Below are 20,543 nucleotides of genomic sequence, written 5' to 3'. Positions count from 1 at the left end.
GTTAAGGAATGCAGCGTCCCGCGAGTGGTGCGCGCGCGCCACACCGAGACATCTGTTTCCTATTATCATGCACGCCTCTGTGCACGATAATTGCAAACAGATGGGGCTGCGGGTAACCGACGCCAATAGGCCATGGGTAGAGCAATGCGCCCGGCTTTGACCAATTGCGTGCTGTATTTGTTAAAAAGACGCACGCAAAGGCGAATAGCGTGGACTAAAACAAAAAGCACACGCACAAGCATGTGCGATACTTAGGTTAGTTTTGAAACCCCCTACATGAAGTCTTCAACCAGAATAGCGCATCCGCGCTGTTACAGGCTCGACCTAAAAACTACATGAACGACGTACCCTTATGCTGCTCCAGTGTCTATGAATTACAGAGCAGTTAATGTGTGCACCGCTGCAAGATAGCTCGGGGGTTGAGCGCGCACTGCATGCATCAGTGGTCTTGCAGGCATGATTACCAGATATTACAGCTGCATGTCATCAAGGACGCAGTGTTTCTTTCCTGGATTTAGTTTAACAATCTAATGAATTCTGGGACTTCTAGTTCAATCAATAACACAAATAAAATGTGTAAAATAAAAGCACCGGGATGGAGGATTGTGTCCTTGGTGACATGGTACCACCTGGTAGCCATGCCTTCAGGCCACAACATTGCATTTCGGGGCAACCAATCCTCTTTCTGTGAGGTAATTAAAAGAGTACCATCCATTTGTGTAGCGATGGCACTTATGGGTAAAGTGGATAAATGCAATGATGCCATTAAATCTAGGTTTACCATGTCACTCTGTCACCATAGACACTCACTGTCGCCAGTCAAGAGCTTTTAACCTGCAAATCACTCATGCCTGGTCTACTTATCTCATTATTGTGTCTGAAGCAAACCAAGCCTAAGACATGCAGAATGCATTAGATTGTCACTTGAAATCCCAACTTTGTAAAATGGTGCCCATGGCCACATGGAGTGAGCTAGCCACGGTATTTAGATCTCTGTCCGGCAATTTACCCCTTTACAGCAAAGTTGTTACACATGTTTCCTTTAGAAATGAGAGCTACAATAAAGTATACTGTCCTAGCTGTGTTGCACTCCATTGATCGTCCAGGGCTTGGTGACTGTTCTAACTCTGCCGTTGATTTGCTCATAGGTTTGCAGAAATTAACTGCCCAGTTCATAAAATCAGATGACTCTGTCACCAAGAACACAATGCTCAAGTCCTGGGCTTTGCTTTTCCAAATCCTTGTTTTTATACCTATTAGTTCAACGGGCTCAACTAGTGGGGATCTGGACTACAACTCCCAGGATGCATTACACTGTTATAGTAAAACCCATTAAGGCATCCTTGGTAGAGTTGGGTGAGCCACTGAAAGCTCGAGCCAGGCTTGAGCCTAAAGCCTGGCTCTGGCTCAGCTCGAGGTCCTGTTGGAAACACAGGCTATTAACGAGCCAAACTTTCCTGTGGCTTCTGTCTGCCACCCTCTCTCCAACCAGGATGTGGCACTATGGGCAGAGCTGCCGACTTTGGAATTGGTGAACCAGGTTCAAGTCTTGTTGGCTGATTCTGGGAAAATCCCGTTATCTCCCCAGTACCTATAAATAATGCATGTGACCATGTGTAATTAACTGGTGCTCATGTAAAGCACTTCAGTGCCTTCTGGCCAGATTCATGCTAATAGAAACCCCAGAAAAGTGCATTAAGAGGTAAAAACAAAACTTAAGCATTAGGAAAGATAGATACCCTTTTCCTGGCTGATTTGTACAAAGGGAAACTAGAAAACCTAGATAAATCAGGGCTTCGTCACTTAAATTGTGTGATCTTAAGCAAATATTTTATTTTGACAAATCTTTTTCCTTCGTTATCTCTTATGAAAGCACTTTCAAATATGTGAGTTCAGAATACCAGTTATACAAGAACCTACTGTGCTTGACTTATTAGACTATAATGCTGCTCTATAATAATCTGGGCCACGTGCAGGATTTACATGGCAATTATCTTGCCTCTTAGTGCACTAATGGTTTGTTTAAAAACTATCATTTTTAATAAGTAATTAAAATAGTAGTTTTTTGGACACATCACTCTATTTTAATCCACCACATTGTTATTTACTTTTTCACTGCTTTTCACTCACTAATAGCCATCAATGATTAGCTGTTCTATGGCGGTCCATTAGTGCTTGTGGGCAAGATCCAGTCCATAAACAATCGAATGGTAATCAGTCTCGATGATCAAGGGACTTACCATATCATGAGCTGGATGACCATATGATATGACTGATCACTGAGTCCATTTGATGGCAATCCACATACTGGTGGTTTGGATCTTGTTTAACTTGCATGGTACCCATTTGTCCTCACGCACGAGTTTCTTCTTTTTTTTAGGCTTTCCAAGTTGACTTGGGCATTAACTCACCACAGTGGAGTTAAGGATAGTTTGCTAGACTTTTTGGCAGAACAGACCCCAGGTTCTTTTTGTTATTTATATGTTGTATTTGGGGATGTGAACCAGGGCTGGTCTTTAAAATTTTCCCTACGACCCTCCCTCCTCTGTTTGTTGTAGTAATCTTTCATTCTCCTCAATGCGCAAACAATGAGAAAGATAACTCTGATGGGGGAAATAAATGTAGAGACCGACTTCGATCAGATTGTGTTATTTTTTTATTTTTATTTCTCTCTTGACTTTTGGGCCCTCTACTTCTCATTATATCTTCTCCCCCTTCCGAGCTTTCTCTTTCCTCCTTTGTGGTAACTCTTCACTTCTTTCAGGACCGTCTCCTCCACTCCATCAGACCTCTCTCACCTTCTCATGTTATTTATTTGTTTTCAGGAACGGGGAAGCTACTCGGGAAGAAGTGCTTCCCCAGTCGGAGTTTACTCTCCAGGAAAGAGGCCGCAGTCGCCCCTGCACCCTGGGGCACCCCCTGTCCAGACCTCACCACAGATTGTGCGCTCGAGCAGCCCCAGGAAGAGGTAGGTGGGTGATGAGGTTACTCAGATTTTCGGACCTGAGTAGCTGGGGGAGGGAGGGTGCAAGTGTTGGGTCTGAATCACCTGAGAGCATTGGAGCTCCTAAGACACCGTAGCCACTCCAGCTTTGCACCTCGAGAGAATTGTTTATCTATGTTGAGCAGTGGGGATACGCATCCATGTGGGGGTATACTCCAGGGAGGGGGTTGTCGGGGGTTGGGGGGGAGGTAGGGGTGCTTCTGCTCTGATGGTACATTGGGGTTGAGGAGCACGACCTGCGGGAAAGGTCTGCTGCAAGGGGAGAAGCATAGCTAGATGTGCCAGAGTGACAGTGCTTAATTTGTGCCTGTGTGTTTGTGCTGGTCGCCGGCAGCTGTTTCTAAACACCGCCACTCTTGTCTGTCTATTTTTGAACAGAGTTAATCAACAAACTGTTCAATATAGTTTAAAAGAGTAATAAAGCATGCGAATCCCAGCCATCCTTACTGGTTGAGTTGAACCCAAAATATCACACTTATTTTGTATATGTTAGTGTTGAGCAGTGCTGGCAGGGGCTGTGTGTAGTGCCAACCACAGTGGCCTCCTACGAAATACCTTAGACCCAGGCACTTTTTTACCTTTTTACAAATTAAGCAGCAGAGAGGGATATAGCTCTGGTAATATTACACTATACGTCTTGGCCATAAAGGGTTCTGCGCAAGTGTTGTCACTTACAGATGTACTTGCTAGACGGGGAAAACAAACACTTAGACACAGCGGACGTGTGGTTGATTCGCTCAGCAAGTAAGAGTTTCTGATATTAACTGCCTGTGACTTTGAAGACTCAAACTCGCCGCACCAGTGTTCTCCCAGTGGTGCAGTATTGTTGAGGCTCATAAGCACTTTTGTTCCCTGCCAGCAGGCCACGCCTGAATCCTATGCGCTGGCACCATCTCTGCTCCCACCTACTGCTTAACTCTGCCTCAGAGACAGTAGGTGAGCACGGAGAGGCATCAGCAGGACGCAGGCTCCTCGACCTAGGTATGCAAACTTAGAAGCAAACAACCCTGCAAAGAAGGCATTGATCGAAGAAAGACCTCTGGTCAGGGCACAAGTCCTAAAAAAAGAAGTGGGGGAACTCTACAAGGTAGGTGTGGTCACAGGAAGTGACATCACGACAGGAAGTGACATCACGACAGGAAGTGACATCACGACAGGAAGTGACATCACGACATCCTGAGTGTCCTATAATAGCACGTGTTAAGTCTGGTTATTCCACGTCCCGAAGAAAGGGTGGTACGGGTAACTGGAAGGAAGAGCCTCTGGGTTCTGCAAGTGTGACCATTGTCCACTGGGGTACAGTTATAGGCAGAGGTCATTCCACTGAAATGACGCTCCAGTCAGTACCTCTGAAGGTCTGCCTACTTGGGGCGGATTTGCTGAGGCAGACCACTCTCAGTGTCTGCCATGCCTGGCAGGAAAAATGAACACTGCCCCCACTTGTAGGGGAAAATCTCCCTGTGGGTAGGAGACATTTTTATTTTTCAGAAACAAACCCTTGAATTGTGGGCTTGTTTCTGAAAAACAAAGAAGTTTGCGAAGTGGGCTGTAACAATATGACAGCCCACTCAGCATTCAGTCTTGCCAAAAGCACATCTACTTCACCAATGGATACACTTGTGTTAAAGAGTTCCCCATCGACACAGTAAAGAGTTATACGTTGGGTGGGTTGTCCTCCATAGGGAGCGGTAGTAAAGGTTACAGAATATTCTACGTTCTATTATATGAACTGCATTTTTGGGCAGCATGTTTATCCCTCAGTTACAGATATTGCCAAGATGCCATTTTGCTAATTATCCAAATACAGCCCACATTGCCATATTATCAGACTGAATAAACTATGCACTTAAAGTAGCTTAAACATGGATGTATTTAGGTGGTAAATGGTACTAATGAGATGAAACATTTGCCCAGTTGCGGTGATTCCCAGGATCAAGAAGGCCAGAAGTGGCGGTAGCCTCTTCTCACTCAATGCCTCCAGACTATGGAATGCCCTCCCACTGCATCTACGGAGCGAACCAAACCATTTGAACTTCCGAAAACAGTTGAAGACCTGGCTGTTCATATAAAAGCTCAGACCCCCTCCCCTTAGCCCCGCGCAGCGCTGGGATGCCTCCGGGTAGCCATGCGCTATACAAGGAACAATACAATACAATACAGTTAGTGTTAGCATGTGCAAAATTTCAAAATAATAAAGTAACTCTATCATAAAATATGCAGCATTATACTACATAACTTGCCTTTGCTTGCCTCATAATTCCACCCTGCTGCATAATTTGGTCTTCTCCTGACGCATAATTCCAGTGACCCGGACTATGGCAAAAGTGGGCGAGACACCAAATTACCAGGGACAGCGGAGCCAAGGGTCTGCTCTGGCTCTTAAGAACCCATACACAAGCCAAGCCTTGAAAAAATGTGGTGTGTCAATCATGCAGCACAGATTATGTTAGACTATAGTAAACTATCGAAAGCACCTCATGTTAGTACTTCAGATTATGTGCAAAGTATTTATCAAACAAGACCTGAGAATCGTTCCAGCTCCCCCACCACCTCCCCCCAAAAGACAGTGCTATTAGTGAACTAAAAGGCAAGTCAGGGGTTTTGTACAGTGCAAAGCCTGAAGTCATGTATTTGAAGGTGTATTCTTTGTGATGATAAATAAAAAGGAGGATTGGTTTTAAACTTTTTGGCTATACTTTAATGTAGTTTTTACAGTTTTTTGATCAACATCGACTGGAAAGTATTGGAGCTCTTCATTTGAGTATCAATACTGGAACCTGTTTCCAGGGCCGGCTTTAGCACTGGTGGTGCCCAGTTAGCGCCCCCCAATGACCACTACCGGCACAGATTCCCTTACAACCACCCTTTAACAGGATTCAACATGTAACACCATACTTGAGAGTTCTCTGTAATAATAACAATTGTTTTCTCCCCAAACAAATCTTTTTTGCAACAATAAAAAAATGGAAGACTGGGGAAAAAAGTATAACACTCTAATATATAACTTGCAGTTTGCATGCAGCGCTTTGATTACAGTTGATAGCTCGCTGTTCCATTTTAGGATTTTAACTTAGAAACTGCAAGTAACTAAAGAATACCTCTAACAAAAGCAGTAACCCACTGAGCTACCTTCATAAATACAGGTCTGTGATGTATGGTACACGTCCTTTGCATCAGGCATATTAACCCATATTAACAATGAGTCAAAACTTTCACTAGACAAAACTCCGATCTCACTCCAAGTAGAACATTAATCACCGAAGCTATGTAACATTTTTATTGTGGCTAGGAACGAGGCAGAAGGTGCTTTTTAAAACTTTAATACACTTACCCTAGTGCCGGCCTCGCAATCCTACCCCAGTTCCAATTTCAGCAACACTGGGCGTAATGACACGTCCACACCCTCTCATTGCAGTGTGAAACACATTCACATAGGATTAGTTTCACACTGCCTGCTAAGGGCCTCTTGGAAAACTGTAAGCAGCCCCTTTGTAATTTAATTGCTGTACTGGGCTTCCAGGTGCACCTCCCGCTTTGAAAAGGGACGTTTTGACGATACCCTTTTGTTATGTATTCTGCTTCTCGAGGAGAGAGCGCACTCCCGCAGAGCGTCTGGGCGCTGTAGGAAGCAAGTCTGCATTCGGGCACACATGCGCAGCCTAGAGGCAAACATAATTCATCAGTAATGGTGGACGCGGTTTTGATTGAGCAGGGTGGACGGCGTCCACCCTGAAAAACCCTCGAAAATAAGTGGGGGGATGCCGTCCACCCGCGTGGTACCCCGACTCGTGCCCTGCCTCTGGTAGATGCATATGACATGTTTCCGGTCCAGGGAAGGCATGGCTTGGCAGTTCGGGCTGGACTGTTCCCATGAGGCACAGGGTCAGACTGGTTTGCATATGGCCATGTCTGAACTGGCGTGGCAGAGTGGACTAAAGAACGGTGATGGATCAAACCCAGATCTGTTGACTGGGTGTGAGTGTTTGATTGGTTCAGATGCTCCGTCCATCACCACCCCCTTTTGTACCGCTATGGCAAAAATCAGGCAGTTCGGATGGTCTTCCGTCAAGCTCGACACTGCCACATTCAGCCTCTAATGAAAAAGCTTCACTGGCTTCCAATATCTTAGAGAACTGTTTTTAAAATGGCCTGCACTATTTTCAAGCCTCTCCATGGTAAAGGGCCTACCTTTGTGTCCTCCAGAAAGCAGCGCTACACTCCCAATCGCTGCCTAAGATCGGGGCGCCACAACTTCCTTTCGGTGCCAAAATATAAGAAGAAGAGACTTGGAGGGGCCAGCTTCTCCTTTCTGGCACCCCACACCTGGAATTCTATCCATCCTGATATTAGATAATCTTCTAACTACGCGAGTTTTAGAAAAAAGCTTTAAAAGCTGGCTGTTCCAACATGGCTATGTTTGACCTGGAATTCAGCTGCTGTCTTTGTTACCTTAGCGCCAAGAGACCTTATGGTGAACATGTGCTGTATAAATGGCCTATGATTCAGAAAAGGGGGTGGTGATGAACAGAGTGCCTGAATTAAGCAGACCACTCTTACCCAGTCCAAAGATCAGGGCTTGATCCATCACCGTTTTTTAGCTCATCACCACCCCCTTTTCTGAATCGTATAAATGGCCTATAACATAACATATGGCCGAGGCACTTTCAAAGAGAGGGGCCAATGCAAAAAGTTCCCTTCATGCTTAAGTTTTTAAAAGGCTCCCACTTTTCTGAGCTCTCAAGCTACCCGTGTCTGGTGAGTGCAGGTCAACCCGCCCTGCTTTCTTTTGAATCTCTGTACCTGCAGGATTTCCCTTTCCTTTATGAATCCAGACGGACATTAATCATAACTAGCGAGGTGAGTTTCTCACTAATGGCACGGGTTGGTTGAGATCTCTTTCTGGAGTGTAACTGTTAGACTGAGTCGCATCTTGAGGTAAACCAGTTCGACAGAAAACCCCTCCTTAAATTTTGCTGTGGACTGAGGTGCGTCTCCTCCGGTTGAGTTTTAACACGCTTCATTGGGGATAGAAAGGCCTTTGTCCTCTAGGTGTCTTGTCTTGCAGTGTGTCATAAGGAAATATTTAGTATCTGCCTGCTCAAATCCAGGGGTTAGGTTTCTAACCAGTACCCACACAAGAGGCCACATGCTCTTTTTTGTGACATTCAGATACTTGAATTGCAGCATTTACAAGGAATTACAAATATCCTGGCTACACCAGCCCCGCTGCCTTGCACAATCTCTTTCCTGATCAGTGGCAGCTCCTCTGCTAAGGTGGATGAGCCTTGCCCCACTGCTCCTTGAGCAGTGCAAAAGAAAAAGAAAGTTATTATAAAAAGAAGTGATCATTTTCTTTTTCTTTGGTCCAGCTAGGTGGGGTGGGGTGGGGCTGGCTCGCTGCAGAGGGAGAAGGTGTGGTTTGCACTCCCTCTTTACGTGCGCATGACAGCCTGACTGGCCCTCTAGGGCCGACCAAACAGTCATGGGCACTTGGCATATTCTCCATTGACCTGTGTTGCACAGCCCTGTGGAGAACATGGCCAGCCTCCCCAGGCACTGCCTGCCACTTAGACCAATCACGATGCTGCTCAGACAGCGTCATGATTGGTTGGGAGAGTCCGGGAAGCATGGGTGCTTCCGGTACTGACAGCAGATGTAGGAGAGGCGTGCGGCGGAGAAGGTACGTTTATTTAGTTCTTTTTTTTCACCTACCACCCTCAGCCCCACTACCCCTGTTCAGAGGCAGGTTCCACTGCTCCTGATATCAAGAAGACTTCAGGAAGGTGTAGCTGTCATTTCTCAACAAACTATTACTTTGTGTAGGAACTTGTGCACAACATGGATGATTGCTGCTGACACCACTAGACAGCAAGAAGAGAATAGAGAAGGAGAGATGCATCTCAAGAGCTTCTGACTCCTGCAACTCGATCCAAGCACAAATCCAGTGGGTGCCAGCCAGTTTCGTTCACAAGTAAAACTCTACTGGATAGCGAGCAGGGAAAGTGGTGATAGAAGTTCCTGGTGCTGGTCTGTTGCACTTAATAGGGAAACAACCACTATCCATCAAATGATGCCATATCAGCACTGAAAAGTTGCTGCATTTACTTTCCATCTTTGGCTGATGTTGTCACACCTCTTCCAGAAGACATCCTCACCACACCCTTGCCTTCTGCCCGATCCATTCCACCAGATGCATAGTCCAATAGACACCTCCAGTCTGGCTCGTCTGCACCCGGTTTCAGGGTTACTGTTTGGGGAAAGCCTGCATCCGGTCTCAGCAAAATCATATGTAATCTTAATGTGGCTGTCTGCACTACAGCCAAGTAAAACCGTGTTAGCCGAATAAGCACCCTAACTAATTTAAACTATATTACTCCAACCCATCCACCAAGAGCTCATTAGGGGAGTTGGCACCCCATCTTTTTCCTTTTTTTTTATCACTGTATTACATGTACATTAAATCAATACAGCGATAGTTCCTAACCTTATTTTAAGAGGAGATAATTTGATGGTGAATTATTAAATAAATATAAATACATATATAGTGTCAGTGTAAAATTCTTTCCCATTTCATAAAGTATTAAAAACAAAATGTTGACCAGTCCTCCCATTTTTCATGGACCTTAACTCCTAATTTCTTTCAATTAATTTCTTACCTAATCCAGATTAAACAGTCTCGTATAAAAACATGCAGTTGAAGTGGGAATGGATAATTAACATTGCACAGTTCATCTATTTTTCCAATTATTATTTACTAATTTAAAGGTGTTCAGCATATGCCACCTACCCCAAATTTTACAATAATCTGATACTTTATCTATATGAGCATGATGCCAAAATTCCTGTTTGCTGACTTTCTCCATTTTATTCTTCAATTCTGCATAGGAAGGGCTTGCTGATGCCGTCCAATGTGTAGTAATTAGAGAATGAACTACAAGCATAGATCTAAATATAAAATGAAGGCATTCCTCAGCTAAAACAACTACCTATGTCAAACCAAAGAAATGTATTAAAGGTGTTGGTGTGATAATAACGTGGATTCTAATACTAATTGCATGGAAAATGTCCTCCCAAAATCTGAGCAACTTCCCACTTGACGGAAACACACGCACCCAGTCCCCATCTTTGTCACATCTGGGGCATTTATTACTAAACTCTGGAACCATCTTATTCCATCTGTCAGGTGTGTAATGTAACATCCAGCCATTAAAAAAACATTATTTGTAAATTAGCCCCTCATAAAAGTGAATAACCTAGGTTAAAATATTTCTGCCACCTTTTGTTTATCTAATAATCCCGTACGCGGTTCCCATTTAGTGCAGCTTTCTATTAACCCTGGATAGTTTTCCATTTGTAATTCCTTGTACCAAAAATGAAGACAACATTATAGGTTTCTTTCCCAAAAACATTTTCTGTACCAGATCTGCTGATACTGTTATTTAATCTGTAGAGAGATTATTGAGACTCTGTTTAAAAGAAAATTTATGAAAAGATCTACAAGGAGTATTGACGGGCCTTATTTTATAAGATAGTTTAACTCTAATTCCTTTAAAAAAATGATCTATTTTACGAATCTCTGACAATTTCCATCTATTATTACTCCTTCTGTTAACCATGGGGATACATGTTTACGGATTTGAGGGGGAGTTTACACACGAATCATAGGAATCTTGGGTTGAGGGTGAACATTTTGTTGACTGGCCAATATGAAATACAAACTTTTATATATGACCTTTTTTTGACACCATAGGTTCCTTTGTAACTCATGGCAAACTGCCTATGCCATAATTTTTTTTTTGCATAATAAGGCTAAAGGAATTGACAAACTTGGAAAGAGACATAGAAAAGTGGCATGACTGAAGTACAAAAGTGGTCCCACGCTAAATTCAGCAAAGGCTTAATATTGTCACGTATTTGCCCATAATGAGATGCTACATTGAATTGTTAGTAGTAGAATTACCTAAAAGTCTTCTTTATCTAAAATTGAGGTACCATAACTGATATAAAATGTTCTATAGTCACGATAGTTGGCCCTCTTTGTACAGCAGCTTCCGATCAGAAAAAATAGTTTTTAATCCAAGGATATAACCTTCTTTTACCTTCCTGCTAATAAAATGAGTTTCCTGTAAAAGAATAATAGCAGGGTTGAATTGAAACTGCCATGTGAAGAAAGCATCCCTCTTTTGTTTCTTATATAACCCGTTAGCATTATAGCTTCTGATGATGTCATCGTTCTACGATGAATAGCTTATAATTTTTGGGTTATAAAGAAAAAAGTACGTGGCAAGTTCTTCTGTCAAATAGAACTAATGAACTTAACATACCACTATAACTATTTCTGAAATTGATCCTAATATTTTTGACTCTGCAGTGCTCCTCCAACCCATTAAAACATGTGAACCTTTTTGTGTCCTGGTAGCCTTCCTCTTTACTCCTTCCTCGCCCTTGATTCTGATCTCATATGCCCTTTTGGATGCGCCTAGCCACCAAAAGCTAAGCCCAGCTTTGTATATCATTTTAGTTGCTGTTCTGACTTTGCACGTGTGTCTACCAGGTGTTGCTTTCCTAGTTCTTTGAATTTTGTATTGTAGCCAAGAATGTCTCCGCTTCTGCTATCTCTGAAAAATATGGGAACCGCTAGACCAGAGGATCTTGAGCTTGACCGCTGGAATTGTGTGTATGTGACCCCATTTTCCTAAAATGTATCAGATATGTGCTTGAATTCCCAGCGATGTTGTGATGTGTCAAATGAGACATAAGGTAAAAACCCTGAAAGCAATATCATTCCTCATGTTAATAGTATTATGCTGGATTGTTTTTCTTAAAACTTTTTCTCAAGTTTTGAACTCTTAGAAATAAAACAAAATTACCGAGGCCTTGTATCCTCTCTCTGAAGGGTAAATGAAACTCTATGAACTCTAGCAATTGATAAACTTGTCAGAGGATCTGTGAAAAGATAGGTTGAAATCAATTTTGAGACTGCCTCTGTCATTTCTATGTGTTTTCAAATTTCTCTGGCACACAAACCAATCTTAAATTTGACCTGCAAGATCGATTTCCAAGATCTTTCAATTTGGATTTAGCATTGTTCATTTCTTTCTGAAGTTGTGAAACAGATTCTTAGTGAGTCGCCTCAATGCCTTCTCTAGAGAAATCCTCTGCTCAACTTCCGCACATCTTGCATTTAAATCTTGAAGTCTTCTGTCTGTTTTTTCTAATTTAAACTTGGTTTGCCTGCCATTTCTGCATGCACGGTCGTCATCTCCTGCACTTGTGTACAGAATAGCTGAAACAGACGAAAAACCTAGTTTAAAGATGTACCAGAATTTTCCAGGTGATCCTCCAAAATCAGTCTTGCTTCTTCAATATTGATATTGGCTATATTGCCCAGCTCTGGCAGTGTTTCAGTGATGGCCAATGGCAGATTGTCATTGTTATCCTGCATTAAGTAGTCCATGGTTTGTGCAACTTATTACTCCTTGTGCTTCGACCAAACTCGAAGACCCAAATCTTATACGTGGTCCAGAATGTCCAATCACATTGTTTGTCATCTTTTGGGTTGCAGGTGGTCTGTCGATTTTTGGATCCGGTACTGCGGGCATGGACGTGTCTGACTTCTCTATAATCATTAGAAAGGGCTGTTGCTGCTTCACCTATAGCGAAGGAGATACTTTAGCGCTTTTCAGCCCCTTGCCTTTTCTGATCAAGCATGGATTCATCAGCTCCTGAAATGATTACCCCTTAGTAAATGGGGTACAAACGTCTTACAGGGAGCGTATACAAGAGCAGCATCTGCTCATTGAGCACAGGGTTCTAGATTGCACAAGGATCTTACTGTCTCTTGCGCTCTTTGAGGACGGTGGAAGTTGCTTATCGGGTTGACAACTTGGCAGGAAGAAGAGGGGGGACTTTGACCATCCATGCAAAGTTCTGCATCAGCAATGTGAGGGCTGTGCAATATCTGCTGTTCTTCTGAAGGGCTTGTGCTACTTGAAAAACAGATGGCAGTAAGGTGTTGTCACACATTCAGTCTACCACTGCAGCATCAGAGTCTGGGATGATTTTGGGTCCTCCCAAGGGATGGACTGTCTTCTCTGACTCATTGTAGGCTCTCAGCAGGTGGTGAGTCTGGTGAGTATTGCTAATCGGGTGCAGTGGATCAGTGTTTGATAGGCCACTAAGGTAGACATGCCCCAATTAAATCACACATGCCAGCAATATGTCACTGAAAGTAAGTGTCTACAGTGACTATGTCACTCATTCCACCCTGAGAGCTGAAAAGATTCTGGTTCTCGAGCACACTGCTTGGGATGATTGGTTTCTTCGGGTCGAGCTGAGCTATGGTGTGGAGTCTCCTCTCTTCCTTGTACTTGGGACCCCTGAGTATCTCACACAATTACAGTGAGAAACTGGATCTCTGGCTTTGGAGTACAAGGCAGGCTTGCAGTGCTCAAGGCAGTCCAGCTCCTTCATCAGGGCCCAGTAGTTCAAATTGTATGCTTGGTCTTAGGGTTGTGGTCCATTTGTCTCAAGGGAGACAGACAATGGTTCTGCCTCTAGTCCTTGCCTTCCTCCACTCGAGATGTGCTGTGCAGATTTTTCTTTAGGTATAAAGTGAACATTGGTGAGATGGCCGGGCTCACCGTGTATGCTGTCCTCAGTTATCCAATCAAATTCAAAGTTGGACCCAAATTTTGGTGGAGAACCAAGCAGAGCAAAGTGCATTTTCCTTCCAGGTGTGCCACAGCTCCATGAGGGTGAGACACTCTGGACAGCTTTCGGGTCATTCACTTGATGCTGTTTGGGGACCTCTCTCTTCAGCAGTACAGAACACAAAATGTTCGGTTAGGACAAGGAGCCTATGTCCTGCACTTGAGCCAATACATTGGTCTTGTGGTGCTCTTGTCATGCCGCAGGCTGACCTGCAGGAACTGGTGATGGTTTGGTGCAATAAATGGCCCTACCTGCTCCTTTCTCTTGCTTGCTTATTCCAGGAGAGAGAGAGAATATGAATATTCACAGCTTGGGTATTCCACCTCTAACTATACCAAACTACTCTCATGCATACTTCCTAAATGTAATCTGACCTTCCCTTGGTGGTTCATGTGCAATGATTCAATATCCTGGTGTGGGACTGCCCCCTGATATTTAGCCTGCTACCCCATTAAGGTAGCTGGGTGCTCTGATCTATGCAGACATCTAGGTCGTAAAAGTTGCACCCAGAAGAATCCAGCGCTCCAGCTGACTAACAGACAGGCCAGCAACCATCCACATGGGTGTCTGTCCTCTCTGTTGTATGCCACGCCCCATAATAGACTAAAGCTAGAGTGAGAGGCCCGCAACTGACAGAATTAGAGGACACATGTGGACAAGGGCTTTTTGTTAGAGAAATGTGCCCCCCACCCAAATCTTTGGTTGATCTAGTAACCTATAGAACAGGGGATTGGGAGACACACTTTGGGAGTCCAGGGGCTCTTCCTATTGCCCTCTGGACAGCGAAGGACCTTTGTTCTTCCCAGGGAAATAGGAGTGGTAGGATCCATAGTCCCTGTGGGCGGTGAGGTGTCCAAATAATGCATCTGAGTACAGGAAATGGAATTTTGGGGTCAACAGGATGGACATCAGTGGTCCTGAGTGTAGACATTTAGGGTCAGAACAGTGGCTATGGCATCAGATGGCAGGTTATTTCAGGGCTGATGATTGGGCATTTTGGTTTGAAGGACATGCAGCATTCTAAATATCTGTATTAATAATAAGTGGAGAAGTGTGGCTCACTGGTTAGAGGAGGCAGACCCTGAAGCAGAGGTCAGACCCGGGACCAGGGTTCAATTCCCGACGCGGCAGGGTCTTGAGCCCAAATATCCACGGACTCGATAATTCTCGTTTCGGTGCCTACTCGAATCATGGGTTCACACTCTGCAGCTCTGGGCATTAGCCTGCTTAATCTCCACTACGGCCCCCCCGCGGGAGGATGCCTGGCTTTCGCCTTGGGGGAAGCCAGGACGGGTTCCCAAGGCAAGCGCCGAGATGCCTACGGGTAATCGAGCGCTATATAAGAACGCATAATAATAATAAATATGGTCTGTTATGTTAAAATGCTATTTGGGGTAAGGAAGAGAGCAGTTTGAGGTGCAGGGACCATATTCTGCAGTTGGAATGAACAGCGTTTAAGGATTGGAAGAGGGGCATTTGGGGTCAGTAGGCTTGGTTTCTAGGGTCAGAAAAAGATGGGAATAGGGAGACTGGATTGTGCATTAGTGGGCCAGAAGAGAATACCTTGAGTAGGGAGGTTGGTAATGGTGGTTTAGAATGGATGCTCTGAGGTCATTCTGGGAGAGGAGCTGAGACGCAGAGGGTCTGCAGTGGGGCAGTTGTGTTGGAAAGAGGGTCATTTATAGTCGGAAATGGAGATCTGTAGTTGGGTCATTTGAAGCTAAAGGCGGGGGAACTTGGGCCCTGGTAGCAATGGGGTTGCAATGAGTCAGATGGGCTAAAAAGGAAATACACTGACAAAGGAGGTCTGTTCTGAGCCTTGGAGGGGAGATGGAAAGGCAGCACTGGAAGGGTTAACCCCAAAATGACACACTGTGGCGAACTCGAGGGGCTGTGGAGCTTGGAAGAGATGGTTAAATAGAAGAGGTGGCCCACGGGAGGAGAGAGAGGGAAGGATTAGACCAGGGAGGTGGCGAGGGGGGACAGGATGATGAGTAGAGGGCAGGATGGAGACTGGGAGAGGAGGGTGCAGAGAGGAGAGTGAGGTCAATAGGGAGTGAGCAAAGGGGATTGGGGCATAAAAAAGATGGGGAAGCAGCCAGGGAGACCGAGCGATGAAGGGGAGGTCTGTTGGGTTGAGGGCCATACATAGTGGAGCGGTGCTGTAAACGGCAATATAAAAGTGCAGGCACTCACTCTTTAGAGTACCTGTTTGCGCCTGAGAATTATCTGTACTCTCCCATCAAATGTATTGCAGCAATGCTTAAAAGTGTCTATACTCTCCCTTTTAAATTGATGAAGTGCATGTACTCTGTACCAGACAGTACCTGCCCATTTAAATAACTGAGTGAGTGGAAGAGAAATTGAGAATGCTCTAAGGTAAGTTGAGAAAGAAGAAGCAGGGAAGGATAAACTTGGGAGAGAGAGAGGGCAGGTGGTGAAGACTGAGGAAAGGGGGTGAAGGCCGAGATGGATTAGAAGAGAAGCGGGTGCAGTGGTCGAAGTGCATTAAAAAAAATTGACAACTGTGATGCTGCCCACAAGGGGGAGGGGTAGGAGGCGGGGTGAGCGAGCATGCAGTTAGGCTAAAAAACAAAATATTCTGTAACTTTTTCAGTTTTTCCTCTTCCAGTAACTACATATAATATAACACACAGCTTGAATGAAAACTAAATACAAGTTATGGTAATCAATGGGAACTGCACTGTCGTACATTATGAAACCTCTATTAGTTAATGCACCCCACCAAATCCTGGTTGGTATAGTAGAGAATAATGATTTATGTTTCTTTAGTGCTACAAGGTCCCAGTCTGTGACAGAAAGCACTGCGAACATACAAGTCATTATTTTAAACGTGTATTACACACAGTATAAGATAGGCTAATACAGATTGTGCAAAAAGGTTTAAGATAAAGTGTTTCCAAAATATAGAAATTTTGCAGGCTGTTATTAGTGCATTTTTTTTAGACTATCTTTAAAAAGCACACACTTCACAGCTTAGCTGGTGGCTTCCTTACGATGCCCCTCCCAAGAAATAAATGTGGCACCAGGAAGCAATTTTTTTTTTATAAGTGTCTTTTAAAAGCACACACTTTACTCTTAGCTGGCAGCTTCCCTGCAATAACTCTCACAAAGGATATATCTATGTCATTAGGAAGCTTCAAGTGATTCCATCAATTAAAGCCAGATGTCCTTACATTTGCAGATTGATCAGCTGTGCATATTTACACTTCTTTCAGGCAGCACTGGGGGGAAGGCTTGTTCGGCTATCTGCCCCTCTCGGTTTCACAGCACAGGAGGCTTCCTCAAGGACACTTCAGCTGAAGCATTTCAGCTGTCATGATTATTCGTCCCGGCCGGTTGTCTTTTGACAAAAAGTTGGGGAACTGTTTTCCTAAAATTGAAGTATGGGCACATCGTGCCCTTCAGATCCCCTCCACTTCGACCACTGAGCGGGTAGGACAGGAAGTGCTCGGGGGCAGAAATTGCCAGCTTCGAAGACGAGGTGTCACTAGCATTAATAAGTACTCTGTGAGGGACATCGCATGAATGGAGAAATCCGAGTGCCCGGGAACAGGGAAGTAGGTGTGTCGAGGGGAAGAAGAGGGCGAAGGGGAGGGAGGGCGAAATAAAAGAGGGAGGGAAGGAAAGAGGAGGGGAGAACTGAGAGACGGATGGAGGGGTGAGCGGAGGAGGGGGCACCTCGCACTTCAGAGACGAGGATCGAGAGGCGAGTTTGGGATCTGGGGGACCGGAACAGTCCTTGCACCCGAACCTTGTTCTTAGGGCATAGACACCCCGGGGGGTTAGGAAAACAACAGCAGCAGCAGGTAATATATTGGTATTTGTATAGCGCTTTCTTACCCCTTGCGAGCCCCAAAGCTCTTCATGTACAAACCCGCGCTCTAATGCCGGGGGGACGGAGGGGTTGGACTGGAAGAGGTGGTGGGGTCTCTACGTGTCGAGCCCTTGGAGGGGGGGGGGGTCCCTGCGTCGTGGAGCTGCAGGGGGCGGTCTGTAAAATAATAAGAGGGGGCGTCGTACACGTGGAAAACATGGAAGGCGAGTGCGGAATTACTACATTGTTTTGAGAACTTTTCATGTAAGTGGTTTATTTACTTTGGCGAAAACACGCCAGACCCGTCTAGCCAGTATCAGAGGAGGGGGGCGCCGTGGGGGAGTGGTGGGTGGGAGTGACAGAATTGGGAGGGGTGGGTAGGGGGACTGCGACGACCACAGAGTGGAAGTGAGGGGCGAGCTGGGAGAGGAGTGAGACTGTGAGGGAAGGGCACGGAAGGGGAGAGTGTGGAGCGAGAACAGAGAGGCGGGAGCAGGGAGAGAGAATGGAGGCTTGGAAGAAGGGGCATGAACGGTCAATTAGCGCTATATAAATTTTTTAAAATAAAAATAAATAAAATAAGAATGGGGAGTGGGCGAGAGGAAAGGGGCACGGTGGAGGTAGAATGAAAGCAGGGGAGGGGAAACAATGGGGAGGACAGGGCACGAGAAGGAAGGTGCTACTGAAGCGAGAAGAGAAACTTGTGCTTGGGAATTTGAGGGGCGGAAGAAATGAAGTGTGGAGTTTTGGAGTGCCTCCTCGGCTGATGGAGATGGGGTAAAGATGTTAGCTCTTCTGCCCCACATCATGAAGCAATTGGCCGCGCCCGTCCTCTGCTCCTTCTCCCCGCTTTCCTGTTGTGCTCTGTGGGTTCATAGGCCGCGCTTTCCTAATCTCTTCCTTCCTTTCCTCCCTCACTGACTTTTATTCTTCTTCCCCCGCCTGTCCTTACGCTCCTCCTTTTCTGACAATCCTTCTTTTATCTTGGGATCCCTTTTCATTACCCCCTCATCATTAGCGCCTCACCTCCGAGGTGACCCCCTGCGGGGGCCGCGGGCAGCCGCAATTTCCTGATTCCCTGTTAATTTCTAAGGGAGAACCCTCTCCGTCACAAGTCTTTCTTTGTCCCTCTTTCCGACTCCGGTCACTCCCCTACTCCCTTCATCCCGCTGTCCCTCAAGCCTTCTTTCTCTCTTTTTCCACTTTCCTCCTTTCCAGCCACCCTTTCCCTGTCCACGCCCATTAAAGGCCCGGTAACACCCATGACGGCTATCCGTGAGGGGCAGATCATTCAGTTCTTCCTTGAATGCTCTCGGGGGGCACCCATGGAACTCCAGGCTTACTTTTGCGTCTGCAGATGGATCACCTGGGCACCCTGGAGTGCAGTCTGACAAAAGATCACAGGATCCCCATCTTCCTGGAGTGTACACTGCCAAGAGTCCACACAGGCTGTCTAGAGTGCACGCTACCACACAGGGGCCCAACTAACCCGAACTTCTGTGGCGGGGGGGGGGGCTAACACTCCCAACCAAGGCTGGCCCTAGCACTGATTGCACACGGTACAACAGTCTTTTTTGGCACCCCTCCCCCATTTCCTCATCCTCCAAGAATTTCCTCACTACCACTCTCCAACAATGCACCTCCTCTCTCTATAGCCCCTTTCTGACAAACCTTTCATTTTTTTATTGCGCTACTCATCGTTTACTCACACTCAGTTATGTGATCTGCATGGTACACGTTCTTTGTAGCAGGCACATTGACCCTCTGCACTGTGTCGGTGACAGGAGTGCCCATGTGAGTGCATGGTGAGCAATGCGACAGTGTGAGAGTAGGGTGAAAGGAGTGACTGCAGGGTGAGTGAGGTGACCATATGAATTTGGATGTGGATGTGAGTGCAAAGTGAGACAAGTGAACATATGGTTAATGATGGCCTTATGCAAGTGAGATTACAGAGTGAGCAGTGAGGGGGATTGGTGAGTAAAGTGTCACATGAGTGCAGCAGTGGCTGCTCCAATTTAAATTTAAAAAAAATTAGATGTCTCTCCTCCCGACTCACCACCCCTATCCGGTCCTCGTGTGACTGCAGGGTGAGCTACAGGGTGAACAGCGTAAGTGCATTGTGTGTGCAGAGTAACCACTGTAAGTGCAGAGTGAGTGGTGTCCTCATGTGACCGCAGGGTGAATGGAGAGAGAATGGTGTGAGTTCATGGCGAGTAGCATAAGTGAAGTGTGGTCACTGTGAGTGCATGGTGATCAGTGTGAGTGCTGTGAGTGCACGGTGAATGGTGTGAGTGCATTGTGAGCACTGTGAGTGCAGGCTGATCGCTGCAAGTGCAGGGTGAGTGTGAAAGTGAAGGGCGAGAATGAGGAGTGAGTTGTCTGAATTCAGGGTGCATTTCCAGGCACTTGAACTAACTGAGCCTGTTGTTGAGGGCTGGCGTAGGGTTTCAGATATAAGTTAAACTATTGCTATTATGGCATTATCCAGGGTCAGGGCAAGACTGGTCGTAGCAGGCACCGTGTGTTTTCTCGGTGGGTCGGTTTTGGACCGGTGGGGGACGGTTTTGGTACAGGGGGACGGTTTTGCAGCAGTTCTGCAATATCAATCGCCTGTACCAAAAGCTGCTGCAGTGTTTTCAACGTGCACCTCCCTCCCCCAGCTGCCAGTCTGACTAAATTGCCTTGGCCGGTGCGTTCCCAGTCTGGCCCTGTTCAGGGATCGTGGGTGGAGGAAATAAATATTGTGCTCATCCTGAAACAAACTTCCAGTCTTGTGATTAGGGTTGCCAGCTCATTATATTGGTGTCCCAGGCTGTACAAAAATAAGCAGTCACCGTAAGCCTATTTTCAGCACTTATCTGTGCATACTTGGAACATCAAATATAAATAGAAAGCATTTTTATTTGTGTTCTAGGGCTGCCTGAATGCCATGACTGATAATTAAAGGGAACAAAGACAGAAAAGTCACAGTACAAATGAATAGATACT

The 20,543-nt window shown here is 45.5% G+C and overlaps 1 protein-coding gene across 1 annotated transcript in view; it reads left to right on the top strand.

Annotated features, from left to right (window-relative positions):
• Window positions 1-20,543, top strand: part of PDLIM2 (PDZ and LIM domain 2) — a 142,245-nt gene that overhangs the window by 78,033 nt on the left and 43,669 nt on the right. Inside the window, exon 6 of the mRNA XM_078666290.1 lies at window positions 2,826-2,968. Coding sequence (XP_078522416.1) covers window positions 2,826-2,968 — 143 coding nt within the window. The remainder of the gene's footprint in view (window positions 1-2,825; window positions 2,969-20,543) is intronic.

Source organism: Lissotriton helveticus, chromosome 11 (assembly GCF_964261635.1).
Source record: "Lissotriton helveticus chromosome 11, aLisHel1.1, whole genome shotgun sequence".
Lineage (NCBI taxonomy): Eukaryota > Metazoa > Chordata > Amphibia > Caudata > Salamandridae > Lissotriton > Lissotriton helveticus.
This window is presented reverse-complemented; position numbering and strand designations above follow the sequence as displayed.